The following is a 14,144-nucleotide window of genomic DNA, read 5'->3' as shown; positions in this document are numbered from 1 at the left end:
AACTATATGAACAAATGCACGAGAGGAATCTGTGGGCCTTTCACTACTGACAGCTGAGATTAGAGGCCTCTTTACTTCTCCAGAGGTAAGTTCTCCATGAGAACAATTCCTCTTTGCTATGTACTTTTGGGACACAGAGACAAGGCAAGGACTGCAAGGGAACAAGGAAGAGAGAACAAAGGACCCGGGACTACAAGAAAGCACAGAAGACACCCAGGAGAGCAACACCTATCTACCGATGGGAAGACTGTCATCGCTCAGAGACACACACTGCCTTGGGCAGAAGAGAATTCCCACTCCTCATCACTATGAGCTATGGGGCATGGAGTGGGCTCTGCATTTTATCTACAAGGTCTTAGGAAATCTTACAGAGGACATTCATGCTGCCTCAGCAGAGATGCACACATGCACATTTAATTGCCAGGCCCTCTGATCTATGGTCAGTATCTCATGATGTTCTTCCCACATCCAGTGAGCAGGAGGCAGCATTATCCCCACTGGCTGAATGATGTTCCTAGAGGCTTTGGAAACTGCCTCAGACCAAGCCAACTAATAAGAGATTGGTTGAACTGACTGATGGAGAGTCAGTTATGTGAACTGCTCAGGAGCCACAGAAGGAGTAGGCAGGACCATGTGAGAGGCTATGGTCCAGTTACACCTACAGTCCGGGACCTGAAGGATGCTCTGGGCTCAAGGCTGTCTGTGTACATCTAGCCTACAGAAACTGGCTCCAGGCAACAGGAGAGCTGGGCTCAGCACAGTGAGCTGCTGAAACCTAAAGGGAACTCTCCAACGTCCTTCTCAACCAGGAAGAGAAAAGTTGATGTAATCCAGATTTGTAATAACCAGCTTTCTTTATGGTCCTTCCTTCCTGTCATGGCTGGAGACAGAAATAAACTCAGATGTACTTGATTTGGATGAAGTTTTCCTGTAACAGAACAGGCTAGAAATTACAGAGGGAAATAAAAATGAACTCATAAAGCAGCTATGTGTACTAGCCTTTCCTTAGCTGGCTTTGATAGGAAATGTAAGCAAAGCCCTCCCAACCCCAGCTGCCTCCCGGTTCCCACTCTCCAGAACAGCCCACCCTTTCCTCAGCCTGCTCTAAGTGCCAGGGAGAGCCCTTAACACCACTTCCTCCTCCTTTTCCTGTCAACGTCTTTTCTCTTGCGACACGAGCTCTGGAACAGATCAGGCCAAAACATTTCTTTTTTTTAAATTCACTTTATTTCATTGTATGCGTGTTTTGATTGAATGTGTGTATGTGTACCACATGCATGCCTGGTGCCTGAGAAGATCAGAGGAGGGCATCCGATCCCTTAGAACTGGAGTTACAGATGTCTGTGAGCCACCACGAGGGTGCAGGGAACTGAACAATAAGTGTTCTTAACCACTGAGCCATCTCTCCAGCTCCTAGAAAGATAATTTCAAAGAAAAGAAAAAAAAAAAAAAAAGACAGAATCTCCACCCTACAAATCCTTCAAAGGGCTTATGGAAAAACAAAGGACTTTTCCAAGCTTGGGAATCAACCTCTCCCAGCACAGGAATCCTCTGCCATCCCATAAAAGCTCCTGAGATGAATTCCCATTTTGAAAAGGGGGAATGTTTTCCTATGAAGCGGAATAGCACTACCCATTTACCCAAGCCCAAACTTGAATAAAATCATCTATTCCGCCAGGTTTTGCCCTTTGTTTTATTTTGATAGGAGGATCTTCATGCCAAGTGACATGTGGATGGTTGGGGAAACGCTTACCTACTTGGAGACTGGAGAGATGGCTCAGTGGTTAAGAGCTTGTACTGCTCTTGCAGAGGACCAGAGTTTGGTTCCCAGCACCCACAGCTGCAGCTCACAACCACCTGTATGTATATAGCCTCAGGGGATCCAATACTTCCTCCGGCCCTGGCACTCAAATGCACATACAGATACATAAGTAAAAGTAAGTATTTTTTTAATTAGAATTGGGGTACCGGGCAGTGATAACGCATGCCTTTAATCCCAGCACTCAGGAGGCAGAGGCAGACGGATCTCTGTGAGTTCAAGACCAGCCTGAGCTACAGAGTGAGTTCCAGGAAAGGCACAAAGCTACACAGAGAAACCCTCTAAACGAACAAATAGATAGATAGATAGATAGATAGATAGATAGATAGATAGATAGGTAATAGGGGCTGTCTTAGTTAGGGTTACCATTTCTGTGATGAAACACCATGACCAAAGCAACTTGGCATGAGTGGGAGGGTTTATTCAGTGTACACTTCCACAACCCTGTTCATCATTGAAGGAAGTTAGGACAGGAACTCACCCAGGGCAGGAACCTGGAGACAGGAGCTGATGCAGAGGCCACAGAAGTGTGCTGCTTACTGGCTTGCTCCTCGTGGCTTGCTCATCAGCCCAGAGGTGACACTACCCACAAAGGTCTAGACAATCCCACATTAATCACTAATTAAGAAAATACCCTACAGGTTTGCCTACAGCCCAATCTTACAGAGGCGTTTTCTCAATTGAGGCTCCCTCCTCTGATGACTCTAGCTTGACATAAAACTAGTGAGCACAGGGGTTGAGGATGTAGCTCAGTTGGTAGAGTGCATGCACTCTCTAGCATTCACAAAGCACTGGGTTCAGTCTCCAGCAACACATTCGCTGGGCATGTTTGTGGGTACCTGTGATCCCAGTACTTGGAAAGTGGAGGCAAGTTTAAGGTCATTCTCTGCTACCTATGCCTGTTTGAGGACAGTTTAGGCTACAATGATTAAATAAAGGGCCACCAAGTTGGCTCAGCAGGTAAAGCTGCTTGCCTCTCAAGTCCGACAACCCAAGTTCAATCCCAGGAACCTACATAAAGATGTAGACATGAAAGTTGTCCTCTGACCTCACACCCAAACCATGACATGTGCACCTATATACACACTGGGAAAAAAGAAAGAAAAAGGAAAGAACATGGCTGCTCCTTGTTTGGTGGAGGAGAAAGTTTATTGTAGATAAAAGGGAGAACCAGAGGCAAAGACTTCTGGGAGAGTCCAAAGTGAACATGGAGAGACTGAGCTGGGTCACGTGAAGAGAGAGGGGGAGGAAGAGCGAGAAAGGAGCCACTACCCAAGAGGGACGGCCCGTGCTAAGAGACTGGCATAGCCAAAATGGCTGAGTTATATAAGAGCCATCAGAGCTGGGGGGGAGGGAAGCCCAGACCAATACCAACTGAGCTATATCCTCAACCCCTGTGTTGGCCAATTTTATGTCAAGCTAGAGCTATCAGAGGAGGGAGCCTCAATTGAGAAAATGCCTTCATAAGATTTGGCTGTAGGCAAGCCTTTAAGGCATTTTCTTAATTAGTGATTTTTCTGTGGATGATTGATTGATAAATAAAGCTGATTGGCCAGTAGCCAGGCAGGAAGTATAGGCAGGATAAGGAGAGAGGAGAATTCTGGGAAGTGGAAGGCTGAGGCAGAGAGACCCTGCCAGCCGCCGCCACGAGTACCAACATGTAAGATACTGGTAAGTCATGAGCCATGTGGCAAGGTATAGATTTATAGAAATGGGTTAATTTAAGACATTAGAACAGTTAGCAAGAAGCCTGCCATGGCCATACAGTTTATAAATAATATAAGTCTCTGTGTGTTTACTTGGTTAGGTCTGAGCGGCTGCGGGACTGGCGGGTGAGAAAGACTTGTCCTGACTGTGGGCCAGGCAGGACCAGGAAAATGCTAGCTACAGTGATTAATGTAGGATTGCCTTGCCCATTGTGGGTGATGTCACCCCAGGCTGGTGGTGCTAAAAGCTGAGTGTGGTGTCACACCTGTAATCCCAGCGATGAGGAGATGGAAACAGGAGGGACCCTAGGACTTCCTAGCCAGTTGCCTAGCCAATCAGTGGACTTCAGGTTCAGTGAGAGACTCAGCCTCAAAAAAATAAGGTGGGGGCTGGAGAGATTGCTCAGAGGTAAGAGCACTTGTTATTCTTGCACAGATTTACACACACACACACACACACACACACACACACCTGTTTGATTTCCAACACCTGCATAGTAGTTCACACACATGCACAATTCTAGTTACAGGGTGAACAAGATACACAGTCCTACATGGGACAGAACATTCATACACATAAAATAAAATAAATGCATCTAAAGAAAATAAAGTGGAAGTCATGTATGGTAGCACTCAGGAGGCAGAGGCAGGGGGATCACTGTGAGTCTAGGTCTACATTGCCAGCTCCAGGCCAGCCAGGGCTACATGGTGAGACATGTTTTGTTTTGTTTTTAAAGTGGAGAAGCAATTGAGGAAGATGAGGAAGACTCTGAAGTCGACTCTGGCCTCCATGTATGGGTACACACAGACACACAAAGAAACAGAGAGACATAAAGGGGTGGGTGAGCTCTGCAGCAAGAGACACTTCCCTTTACTCTGGAAATCCCAAACCAAAACAAAAGGAGAAAGGAGATGGGGATGTCCCCACACTGTCAATGGAGGAGGGTCTTGAGGAGAACAGGCTGGCTTGGAGCACTTATGGCATCCAATCCCAGCGGGTGCTGTTCCCAGAGAGGTAAACTCAAGACAGCAGGATCCTGTTTCCCAGCAGCAGGAGGGACGCGAGAAGCTGCTGCCTTCTGCTCCAAGACTCAGTATTCCAGGGTGTCTCTGTCAGCAGGGGACAGTAGGCCAATAACCCCCCCTGGGGGGGGGGGGTCAGGGCCACAGGCCAGGCACAGCAGGAACAAACCATGGCCTGGGCTCCAGGCGCCTCCAGCTTTGCTCATAATCAGCTCTAAGGCATTAGACAAGTTGCCTCTGTGTCCTGGACTGATTCATCCTCTGAATGCTGGGGCTGGACCAGAACAGGACCCTGCTGGTTCTACTACAGTCACTCCCAGCCTGACAGGGAGTGACACCCATAAACAGAGGCCAGTAGAGAGCAGACAGGAGGGAGGAAGCCTCTGTAGTTCCCTTCAGCACTGACAAAAACCAGGGTGTTTCTCTCTGGAGCCTGCCCTCAGGGCCCTACTAACCACAGTGGAAACCTGTGAGTTCATTTCCCTTCCCCTCCTAGACGGCAAGGGTGGGTTGCTGGGGAAACCCAGCTAAAAGTTACCACAGAGGACTAGGATGGAAGACACAAGATCAGACAAACCAAATTTTATTCCAAAAAGCATCCTGGGGTAACCATGACTACACTACTGGATAAGGCACATGGCTCCTCCCTCTAGCCACCCTCCTTACATCAAAACCGACCACTGCTTGGCCTTTGTACACACTGTTGAAATTGTCTCCTGGGCCCACAAGAGGCCCCAGACTTTTGGTTGGAAGCTGTCTGGCCCCAGTCCTGGTGTCAGAGAAGTACGCCTTGGAGACTACCGCCAGTATCTAAGTGCTCTGGGCCACATCAGGTGACCGTTCTGTGGCATTTGAGGAAAGGCGGGAGGCATAGCAGCCCCATCCCTCCTTCTCACTTGGGAGACTGAGGACCACCAAGCTGCTGGAAGCCAAGCTGGAAGGCACATCAGGAAGAGCTTGTGAGCTCTGGAGTGCTACAGGCGCATCTGGGTAGATGAGGCACCAGCAAGGCCAAGACATGTGCCCCTGAGTAAGGTCACCTGGCCACAGACCCAGAGCACTGGGCTGAGATCATCAGGGAACAGGACCTGAGCTTAGTGGTCTAAAAAAGACAAACAGGGAAAATATGCAAGCTGGAACTGAGACCCATCATCTACAGAATGGGAGACGGGCAGAGATCAGGCCCCAGGGCCCAGAATCTTGTGTCCAGAATTACAATGTAGGGGAATCGGGAATCCTCTAGCATCAAGAAAGAAAACAGTCTTTCCCACCAGGGCTTGTCCACCAGACAGTGTGAAGGAGAGACTTCTGGCTCCCCACCAGCCCCACGGCTGCGGAGACTCCTAAGCCTTCTGCTGGCCCCGGGGAGACCAGTGCAGCCAAGCAGGCAGGGGAGTCTTTGGGACCTCAGCAACATGGGAACCTGCAACAAAAGAACAAGGATCACTGGCTATCAAGGTGTCCCAGCAAAGCCCACCTCAGGGGAAAGTCATCCTCTGTGGAGCATGGTCGTAGAGCTAGCCCAAGACCATGAAGATCATCAGAGGTTGTGACCTGGGATTCCCCAGAGAGAAAAAAACAACAAAAATCCCTCACAAATTTTTTTTGTTGTTTTGTTTCTTTAAAGGATAGAGTCTTACTATGTGACTGGGGCTGGCCTGGAACTCACTATGTAGCCCAGACTGGCCTTGATTCATAATCCACCCTCCCTAACATTCAGCATTCTAGGATTACATGCCTGTGTGAGCATACCCAACTCAAACTCCCACAATCCTAGTGGATGCAGGCTGTTTTACAAGATGAAAACAGTCCCGGAGGTACGTGTATGTGGTGATGATGGTTGTATAGCTGTGTGACTGTCCTTACTGCCACCAAACTGCCCTTAAAGCTGGTTACAAGGGCAAATTTTAGGTCATGCATATTTTACCAATTTAGGAAAAAATATTCCTGATGCTGGGTCGTGAACCAAGGGCCTCCTATATACTGTTCATTATTCTACTACCAAGCCACATCCTTAGTCCCAGAAAAAAAACTGCCATATCAAATATGTATTGACCCTTACTAAACATAGTATGGAAGAAGCTGGGCTGTCAGGGTTCGAAGCCAGCCTCCTTTACTCATTACCAATGAGACTTTGGGTATTGATCTCACAGTACTATTCAGAAAACACATGCATCCAACCAATATACCCACACAGTAGGGCTACAGCAAGTGCTACATGAAACTTATAGTCCACCCCAACCCCTGCCTTCACAGCAGCAGACAAACCCAACACCTCCACACCGAGGCTTGAGAACACTTACAGGGCTGGGTGCAGCTCCCGGACAGATGCATCCTCTACATGATAGGAGCACCCAGTTCTGTCTCTAACAGGCAGTATCCTTTATCCTTGTCTTTCCAGAGAAAGCTGAGCTTGTAAATAGATCTTTGAAGGAGTTAGTCAAAATCTGAATTTTCACAACACTGTCATTTTGTCTACTTGCTTTGAGTAAAATCACTTTCACTTTGGAAAACGAGGTAGCACCATACTTTCTGTTCACAAGCCTATAATACTTCCCAGTTATCCAAAAATGTCTTACCTAAAGGTGGCACAAGCTGTCCACCCCAGGTCCAGAGGGTTCTCATTTTGGTGGCAGAGCTCACCCACCAGCTGCTCAGAGTCAATGCCAGGATCTCTTACAAATGACTGCCATTTTGACTGGAAGACCACCTGGGTATCCTTAGCTTCATTTTTCCAGCTATGTGAAAGAATATTCAACAGTTCTCAGGTCTCTGGCTGGTGAAGGGCATCCAGCTCTTTTGTCATTGGGTGGATCCCCAGCCAGAGAAACTCCCAGGGAGAGAGGAGCTTCCCAATCTTCAATGGGTTAAACTGTGGGAATGACCTATGCAACACGGGGCAATCTTGAGGTCGGAATGGCGCAGGCCCAGTAGTAATTCAGTAAACTAAATGACCATGTGTGGGCGTGTACCTGTGGGATTTCTCAGAGACCTCATACTAACACTGTGAATCTGCACGGGAAGACAGCACCATTGATAGACCCATTTGCCTTCTCAGCCTTCTTTCCAACGTAGCACCTGAATGGCTCCCTAAATAACCTACTGCTTTAGAGGGGGAAATGTGATTCTTATCTGAAAATGGCTATTCTCAAGAGCGGGATCTGGGTCCCCACAGGGGTGGGCATCACCTTAACAGTCATGTAGGATCCCTAATACAAACATATTTAAGGGTGAGGTGCAGCAGAAGCTGGTGAGTGACATCTGAGAGGCCAGGGAAGTTTAGTGCATTTGGCCTGGTCTGGATGAACCCCAAGGATAAAATGCGGAGAGACTCATGTTGTTTAGTAAGGTACAGCTAGCGGGCCTTTGCTATGCACCACTCCTGTGGCTGGCCCCACCCAAAGATTTCGATGATATAGGGCTGCGCAGGGAGAAATCCAAACTACAACTAAAGACGTCATTCATTCCGGCACCAGCTAAGGCCTGTCCCCAGCTCCACTTGCAGCTGCCTGGCTGCATTTCTACACCACCCCAGGCTGAAAGAGGGAGCAGGGAGGGGATGCTCTTTCGAGTGCAGGGCAGGAGGGAGGGGGCAGTGGCGCAGCCCAGAGACTGGTTCCAATTTGGGAGCCTCCCCCGGATCTACGCAGCGGCGTCTGTCCACGTCTAGCTCTCAACAAGGAATGGGGAAAGGGACTTCCAGGCTTCTCCTGGGGCGGCCCATCTGAGTGTGTGCTTCAGCGCCTCGGGTGGCTGCGCTGGTCCCTGGAAGCTGATATCTGGGCTAAGCTGCGATGCAGCAGTCAGACTGCAACTGAACGTCGGGGATCCAGGGCGCGGGCAGTGAAAACACAGGCAGGGGGAGGGTGCAGGGGCGCACCGGCACGGGGCGGCGGCAGGAAGGGCTCGGGAAGGATCCCCGCACCGATCTGGGCCGCAGTGGAGTGGGCGGCCTCACACCACCTCCTCCTTGCCCTGGTAGCGACGGCAGCAGCCGTAGAGCGCAGAGAGCAGGTAGAGGCCGAGGCAGAGGCCGCCGCAGACGGAGGCCGCCAAGAAGGCATGGTAGGCGCAAGGCAGCCGGTAGCTCTTGAGGTTGCAGTAGCTGTGGCGCTGCGTCTGGTCGATCATGATGCCCGTCGCGGCCCCGTAGAGAGCGGCCGCCAGCAGGTCGTGCGCCACGTTGACCACGAGCCAGCGCGAGCCCAGCACGGGCACCAGCTCCTGCTTGCCCAGCAGCGTGATGAAGTAGAGCCCCAGGGTGAGCAGCCAGAAGAGCACCGACACGAAGAGCGCGAAGTGCACGGGGCCCTGATACTTGCTGGTAGCGATGGTGATCCAGAAGGCGGCTCCCGCCAGCAGTTGCAGCAGACGCAGCACGCCCAGCGGGCCGCGCAGGAAGGCCCGCTGCAGGCGCAGGGATCCGCGGGCCGCGCGCGCCTGGGGCGGCGGCTGGCGCGGGGGCGGCGGGAGCATGGCCCCCGGACGCGGCGGCGGCGGCGGCGGCGCCCCGAGCAGCGGAATGGCTGCGCCTTGCTCGCGGGGGCCGCCCGCTCCGAGCTGGCTGCCCTCGCTGCTCCCACTGCGGCCTGCGCGATTCACTCTGCTCCGAGCCCTTCTCCTAGCTCCTGCTTCTCCTTGCCACCCTTCCTTCCCTCTCTCCTCCTCTTTTCTCTCTCTTTCCAGCCCTCCTACCCGCTCTTTGGCCGTCCCCCGTCGGTCTCCACCCCTGCCCGCGCCTCTCTGCTTCCTGCCGTCGCGCCCTTCATCCTGGCTCCCCCCTTACCCCCCTTTCTCCATTCCTTCATCCTCCGGCCAGGGCTGAAGGCTCGCACCCCCTAGCCCATGGCAGGCCTTCCACTCAGGCTGCCCAGGCTGCCCAGGCTGCTGGGTCAAGTTTGCCACATCTGGAGACATCCCCAGTTCGCCCTGCCTCCCGGGCCTGGCTGGTCTTCCATGACGAAAACAGGCTACAACAGCGTTCTTCCAGCCTGTGTCTGAACCCCCATGATTAACCCTCTCTCCAGTCACAGGAGAAGGGAGCCATAAGTCTCCCGTGGCCTGGCCGCCACAAGTGAGCAGGAGGCCTGGGCTGACAGCGGCTCTCTCTGGGACACCCTCAGTACCTTTTACTTGTCCACCACAAACTTCGCCCTGTCCAAAGCTGGGCTCAGACTGTCTAGCCATGAAATTCTCTTGGTCAGAGTAAGGACCCGTCACTCACTGGAGGCCTGGCTACCTCACCCACGGCTCACAGAGCACAGCAATGCCAAACACTTTTGGCCATTCCTTCCTGGCCATCTTTGTGTCATGCTTAGATTAAAAACATGCCACCTAACATGGCCAGGACACAGGCCTGGGTCTAAGAGACAGCGCGTCCTGTGTGCTTAACTATTCATCCAGATGGCAAAGACTAACGATGCCACACGGTTGACTGGCATTACAGGGCCCACACTCTACGTGCATTCTCATGTAAGCCTCCAACAACAAGACCAGAACAGTTATTTTCTTCATTTTCCTAAAGTCTAGAGGAGTTCCGACCAGGAAACCAATGATGGCTTACACACACACACACACACACACGCACGCACGCACGCACGCGCGCACACACACACACACACGCACACACACACACACACACACACACACACACACACACACACGCACGCGCACACGCACACACGCACGCGCACACACACACACACACACACACACACACACACACACACACACACACACACACACACACACCGGGAGCCAACCTTCATACTTCAGCAGCGTTCTGAAACAGACCTAGCTATTCTTAGTTCTTAGCAGTACTTTTCCCCACTGAGCACATTACGGAGCTGTGTCTTGTCAGTGTGGCATATTGCATAATCTGTGCCCAAACAACTTCCAATTTCTTGTTTTTTCCACTTCCTTCCCCCACCCATGCCCAAACTCTGTCACTTCTTGCAAGTTTCCCACATAGACTCAGCATGCCCTCCGTTTCCAAACCCTCCTTAGCTGGCAGACAATGTCCACTTTAAGCACCACTGGCTTTGGGTCCAGCTTCCCATGCTGACAATTGCTTGCTTGTCTAGGCCTCCTTTGAACCATTCCTCTGCAGTGGTTCTTGAGTCTAGTATGTCATAAACCGAGGTCTAGCCAGGCTTCTCCATCTTGGCCTGGGCCTGCCATATAGGAGACCCTCAGTACATACAAATGGAGTTGCTTGCTGAGTGGCTACAGGACCAGTACTGGACCTAAGCGAGCCACATTTGTCTTTGGGACAACGTCTGCATCAGTCCTCCAGCTGATTCTGCACTGTAGAGCTCCCCCTTCATATCCTGGTTCTAAACTCAGTGTCCCCCGGCCTGGCACAACAGGTCCCTTTTTCAGTGGCCTGGCTCTACTTTGAAGAAAAGAGCTTCGGCCTATCACTGCCACCCCAGCCTGTATACACTACTCAGGAAAGCCCCGGATGAAAATATATAACAGCCACACCTACATAAGACAGCATAGCCCTGGAGTCAGCCTGCCATTGCCTTACTGCTCAGTAGCTGGGCATGGAGGAGGGGCTGCCAACCCTCTGCATCTGATTACTTCATCTATAAAATTGTTTCATGCAGCAGGCAGCCAGAGTGCTTATTAAACATTGAGCACCATTTTAGAGGCCAGTAACACATGAGATATGTGGTTTGGGGAACAGAATGTTTACTGTGTTCGTCCCTGTGGCAAGAAGTTGTATTTACTGTTCCAGTTGGTGGTTAGTTACCAACACTGTGGAATACTTGTTCTTAGCGCTGATCCAGTCACTGATAGTCACAGCAGGCTCAGAAGGTTGAAATAGCTAACCATGTTCCAGGAGCTGCTGGAGACTCAGGAGGACCCGGATGGAGCTGACTCCATCTCTACAATCCAGATACTTTTACATATTATCTGTGTCTTGTTTTCTACTCTTGCGGGGACCCGGAAAAGTGATTTGCCAAAAGAAACAGTCTGTGTCACGCTGGAATCCAAACCTGCACGTTCTGATCCTAACTCAGTATCACCTGGAGGGATGTACTCAGTGGCCTTGACTAGGGTTGAGACCCTGACCAGCTTCTAGCAGCTGAATCTGACTGCTGGACTGAAGAGGGCATTTCTGTGAACAGGCAGACAATAGGAGGAAGGGAAGAGAATGCTGCTTCCATCTTAAAAAGGCATCCGGAGATGTGTGGGTTAGGGCGCCACCTGGTGGGCATAAACTTTCAACTTCCATAGCCTCAACTCGGCTCCTTACATGGAAGAGTCCTTCAATAGCTTTGGGACGGTATTTTTAGCCTCTGGAATCTTGAAAATATTCCAAGAGGCAGTGGAGCAGGCTCTGGAAAAGTGTAACCATACAAAAAGCTTTGATTCTGTCCAACGGATCTAGTCTAAGCACCTGCCATGTGCAAACATTTGGTCGTGAAAGCGAGAAGGAAGAGGACTCACTTGTATTCTCAAGTGTTGGCACTCTGCTGGTTGCTTAGGGACAGTTGTGAACACAAAAGACAAGTCAGAGGGTCCTAAGTAAACTAAGGAAGAGAAGGAGAGTATTGTGAAGGGAAGTCTGGGAATTTGCAGTCCCAGGTGTCATGGAGGGTGAGTAGCAGGCACACAGGAAGGAAAGACAGACCTTGGAGTGGCTATCCTCAGGGGCCCTGAGCTTGCTGGGTGTCCCGTCACCCACACGACTGCTCTCTCCCCAGTGATCCCTCCTGATTGTGTGTGCAGCCTGCAATTTCAAGGGATAAGACAATGTGTTCCTCCAAAGTGGAGTTGTTTATAGTTAGGGGACTCTTGAGTTTTTTCATCTAACCGCTCAAGGGATCCTCAGGCCTTTCTTATCCCCAGCAGCCTGAACTCTGGATAGAGGAGGGGTGAGGGGCGACATTCTGGGCCTGGACAAGTGCTCAGCCCGTGGGATGTTAGCTAGCCAGACTAGGACCCACAAGGTCCCCAGAGACTTACTGTTGCCCCTTAGACCATGCCATCAAAAAGAGACCCACGGGTGTTAAGGGAGCCTCCACCTGGACTTCTGATGGGGACATGCATGAGTGCTGACCTCAGCTGGGAATTACCCGGCAAGGGGCTCTGTGAAGTGTGGGAGTATCCACAGAGGACGATCTAACAGCCGCAGGGTACCAGGCTGTGCTGGATGCTTTCCTCCTCTACCTGGTTCGCCTCCCACAACAGTTCTGAGAGAGGCACTTTAAAAACCACCCTCAGTTCAAAAATGGGGAAACTGAGGCACAGGAGTGTTTCAGAAACAATCCAATTACCTAGTGTGCTACTACTCAAGAGAAGGGAATCTAACTCACGCATTTGGTCTCCAGATGTGGCTTTCATCACTGTGTGTAACTGGGCCTTCAGCTTTAGTCTGGGAGAAGATGCAACTCTTTCCCTGTGTGGTGAGAAAGAGAAAGGTCCAAATGCCTGGAGAAGGATCAATGAGGAGGAGCCAGGCAGAACCCTGAGAGGAGCGGTGAGTATACAGGCCCATCTTGAGATCCACACTTGGGGAGCCTGGCTCTGGCCTGCTGTGTGTTTCTCCCACTGTGGGACCTCAGGATGGGGACATCCCTTGGTCCCACCTTTCCCTTTAGTGCAATGGACCTGGAGGGTAAGGCTGGAGTTCGACGGTGCTCTGCATCCCCTGAAACCTGTGAGACCGACCATTTCATTGTCTCCGTGTGACAAGGGGCAAGGAGATTCTGAGAAGTTGAGCTATAAGTAGTAGAGCAAGGGACTCAACTTCCATCTACGGACACTAGGAAACACTGCAGCTGTCATCAGTCTCTGAATCCACCTTAACCATCGACTTCCCAGGAAGGCCAGCCCCACAGGAAACCTGTCACAAGACATACACACTCTGACCACTCAGCAAAAACCAAACGTGGCCTCCTTCCTATGACCACTTGGATCCCCAGACTCAGGTCACCACTGGAGTCTCTGAAAGATGTGGTATGGAAAGACCACCCTGGCCTCCACTCTGTCCCCAGGAAACCTCCCCCAACCTACTCAAGTGGAATAAAACACTGCTGCCATGCCCCCAAAGACGTCAAAGTCCTACAAGCCGCCAGAGAGACATAGCCTGACCCAAGTAGCCAATGACCGGCACACAAGTGAGGCTACATGTTTTGGGGAGCTGAGTCCTCCACCCTTACCCGCCTCCGCCCCTGCTGATGTAGTGACCCTACACAGGAAGCTCTGTAAGACTCAACACTGACCTCTTCTGCCCCATTCTGACCCACGGTGGTACCCCAGAATCATCTTCCTGTGATTTGGGTTAGTAGTTGCTCCTATTGGAGTTCATGCTTAGGTAGCCAAGGAACACACAACACGAGTATGTGGGGAGCAGAAATTCTGGGAAGTCAGAGGATGCTGGAGTAGAGAGAGGAACCTTGCACCAGTTGGGGTACTCCAGAGAAACACTCAAGATAATGGAGAGGGGAAGGGAGGAGAGAGAAGAGAGAAAGAGGGAGGGAGAGGAAAAGGGGTGGGGAGAGAGAGTGTGTGAGGGAGGGAGAAGGAGGAGGGAGAAAGCGATCACAAGAGATCAGCTCACAGAATTCCACAGGCTGACAAGC

General features: G+C 51.1%; 1 protein-coding gene across 3 annotated transcripts; it reads right to left on the bottom strand.

Moving 5' to 3' along the window:
- Positions 1–5,140: 5,140 nt before the first annotated feature.
- Marveld1 (MARVEL domain containing 1) lies at positions 5,141–9,193 on the bottom strand. Of its 3 annotated transcripts, XM_036192370.1 has the most exons (3): positions 7,128–9,024; positions 6,852–6,973; positions 5,141–5,971 (listed from the first exon to the last, which is right to left on the bottom strand). In XM_036192370.1, exon 1 carries the CDS (start codon positions 9,022–9,024, stop codon positions 8,503–8,505), a length of 522 nt encoding a protein of 173 aa, XP_036048263.1. In that variant the 3' UTR covers positions 5,141–5,971; positions 6,852–6,973; positions 7,128–8,502. The 3 variants fall into 3 exon arrangements, with proteins under 3 accessions (XP_036048263.1, XP_036048281.1, XP_036048272.1); XM_036192388.1 differs by having other exon boundaries at positions 6,852–9,193; XM_036192379.1 differs by lacking the exon at positions 6,852–6,973.
- Between the last annotated feature and the right edge of the window lie 4,951 nt (positions 9,194–14,144).

Source organism: Onychomys torridus, chromosome 1 (assembly GCF_903995425.1).
Source record: "Onychomys torridus chromosome 1, mOncTor1.1, whole genome shotgun sequence".
NCBI lineage: Eukaryota > Metazoa > Chordata > Mammalia > Rodentia > Cricetidae > Onychomys > Onychomys torridus.
The sequence above is the reverse complement of the archived record's forward strand: the minus strand, read 5'-3'. Positions and strand labels throughout refer to the sequence as shown.

Bases quoted from the DNA above. Each gene is read 5' to 3' on its own strand.
- Marveld1 (XM_036192388.1), bottom strand. From the start codon at position 9,024: ATGCTCCCGCCGCCCCCGCGCCAGCCGCCGCCCCAGGCGCGCGCGGCC.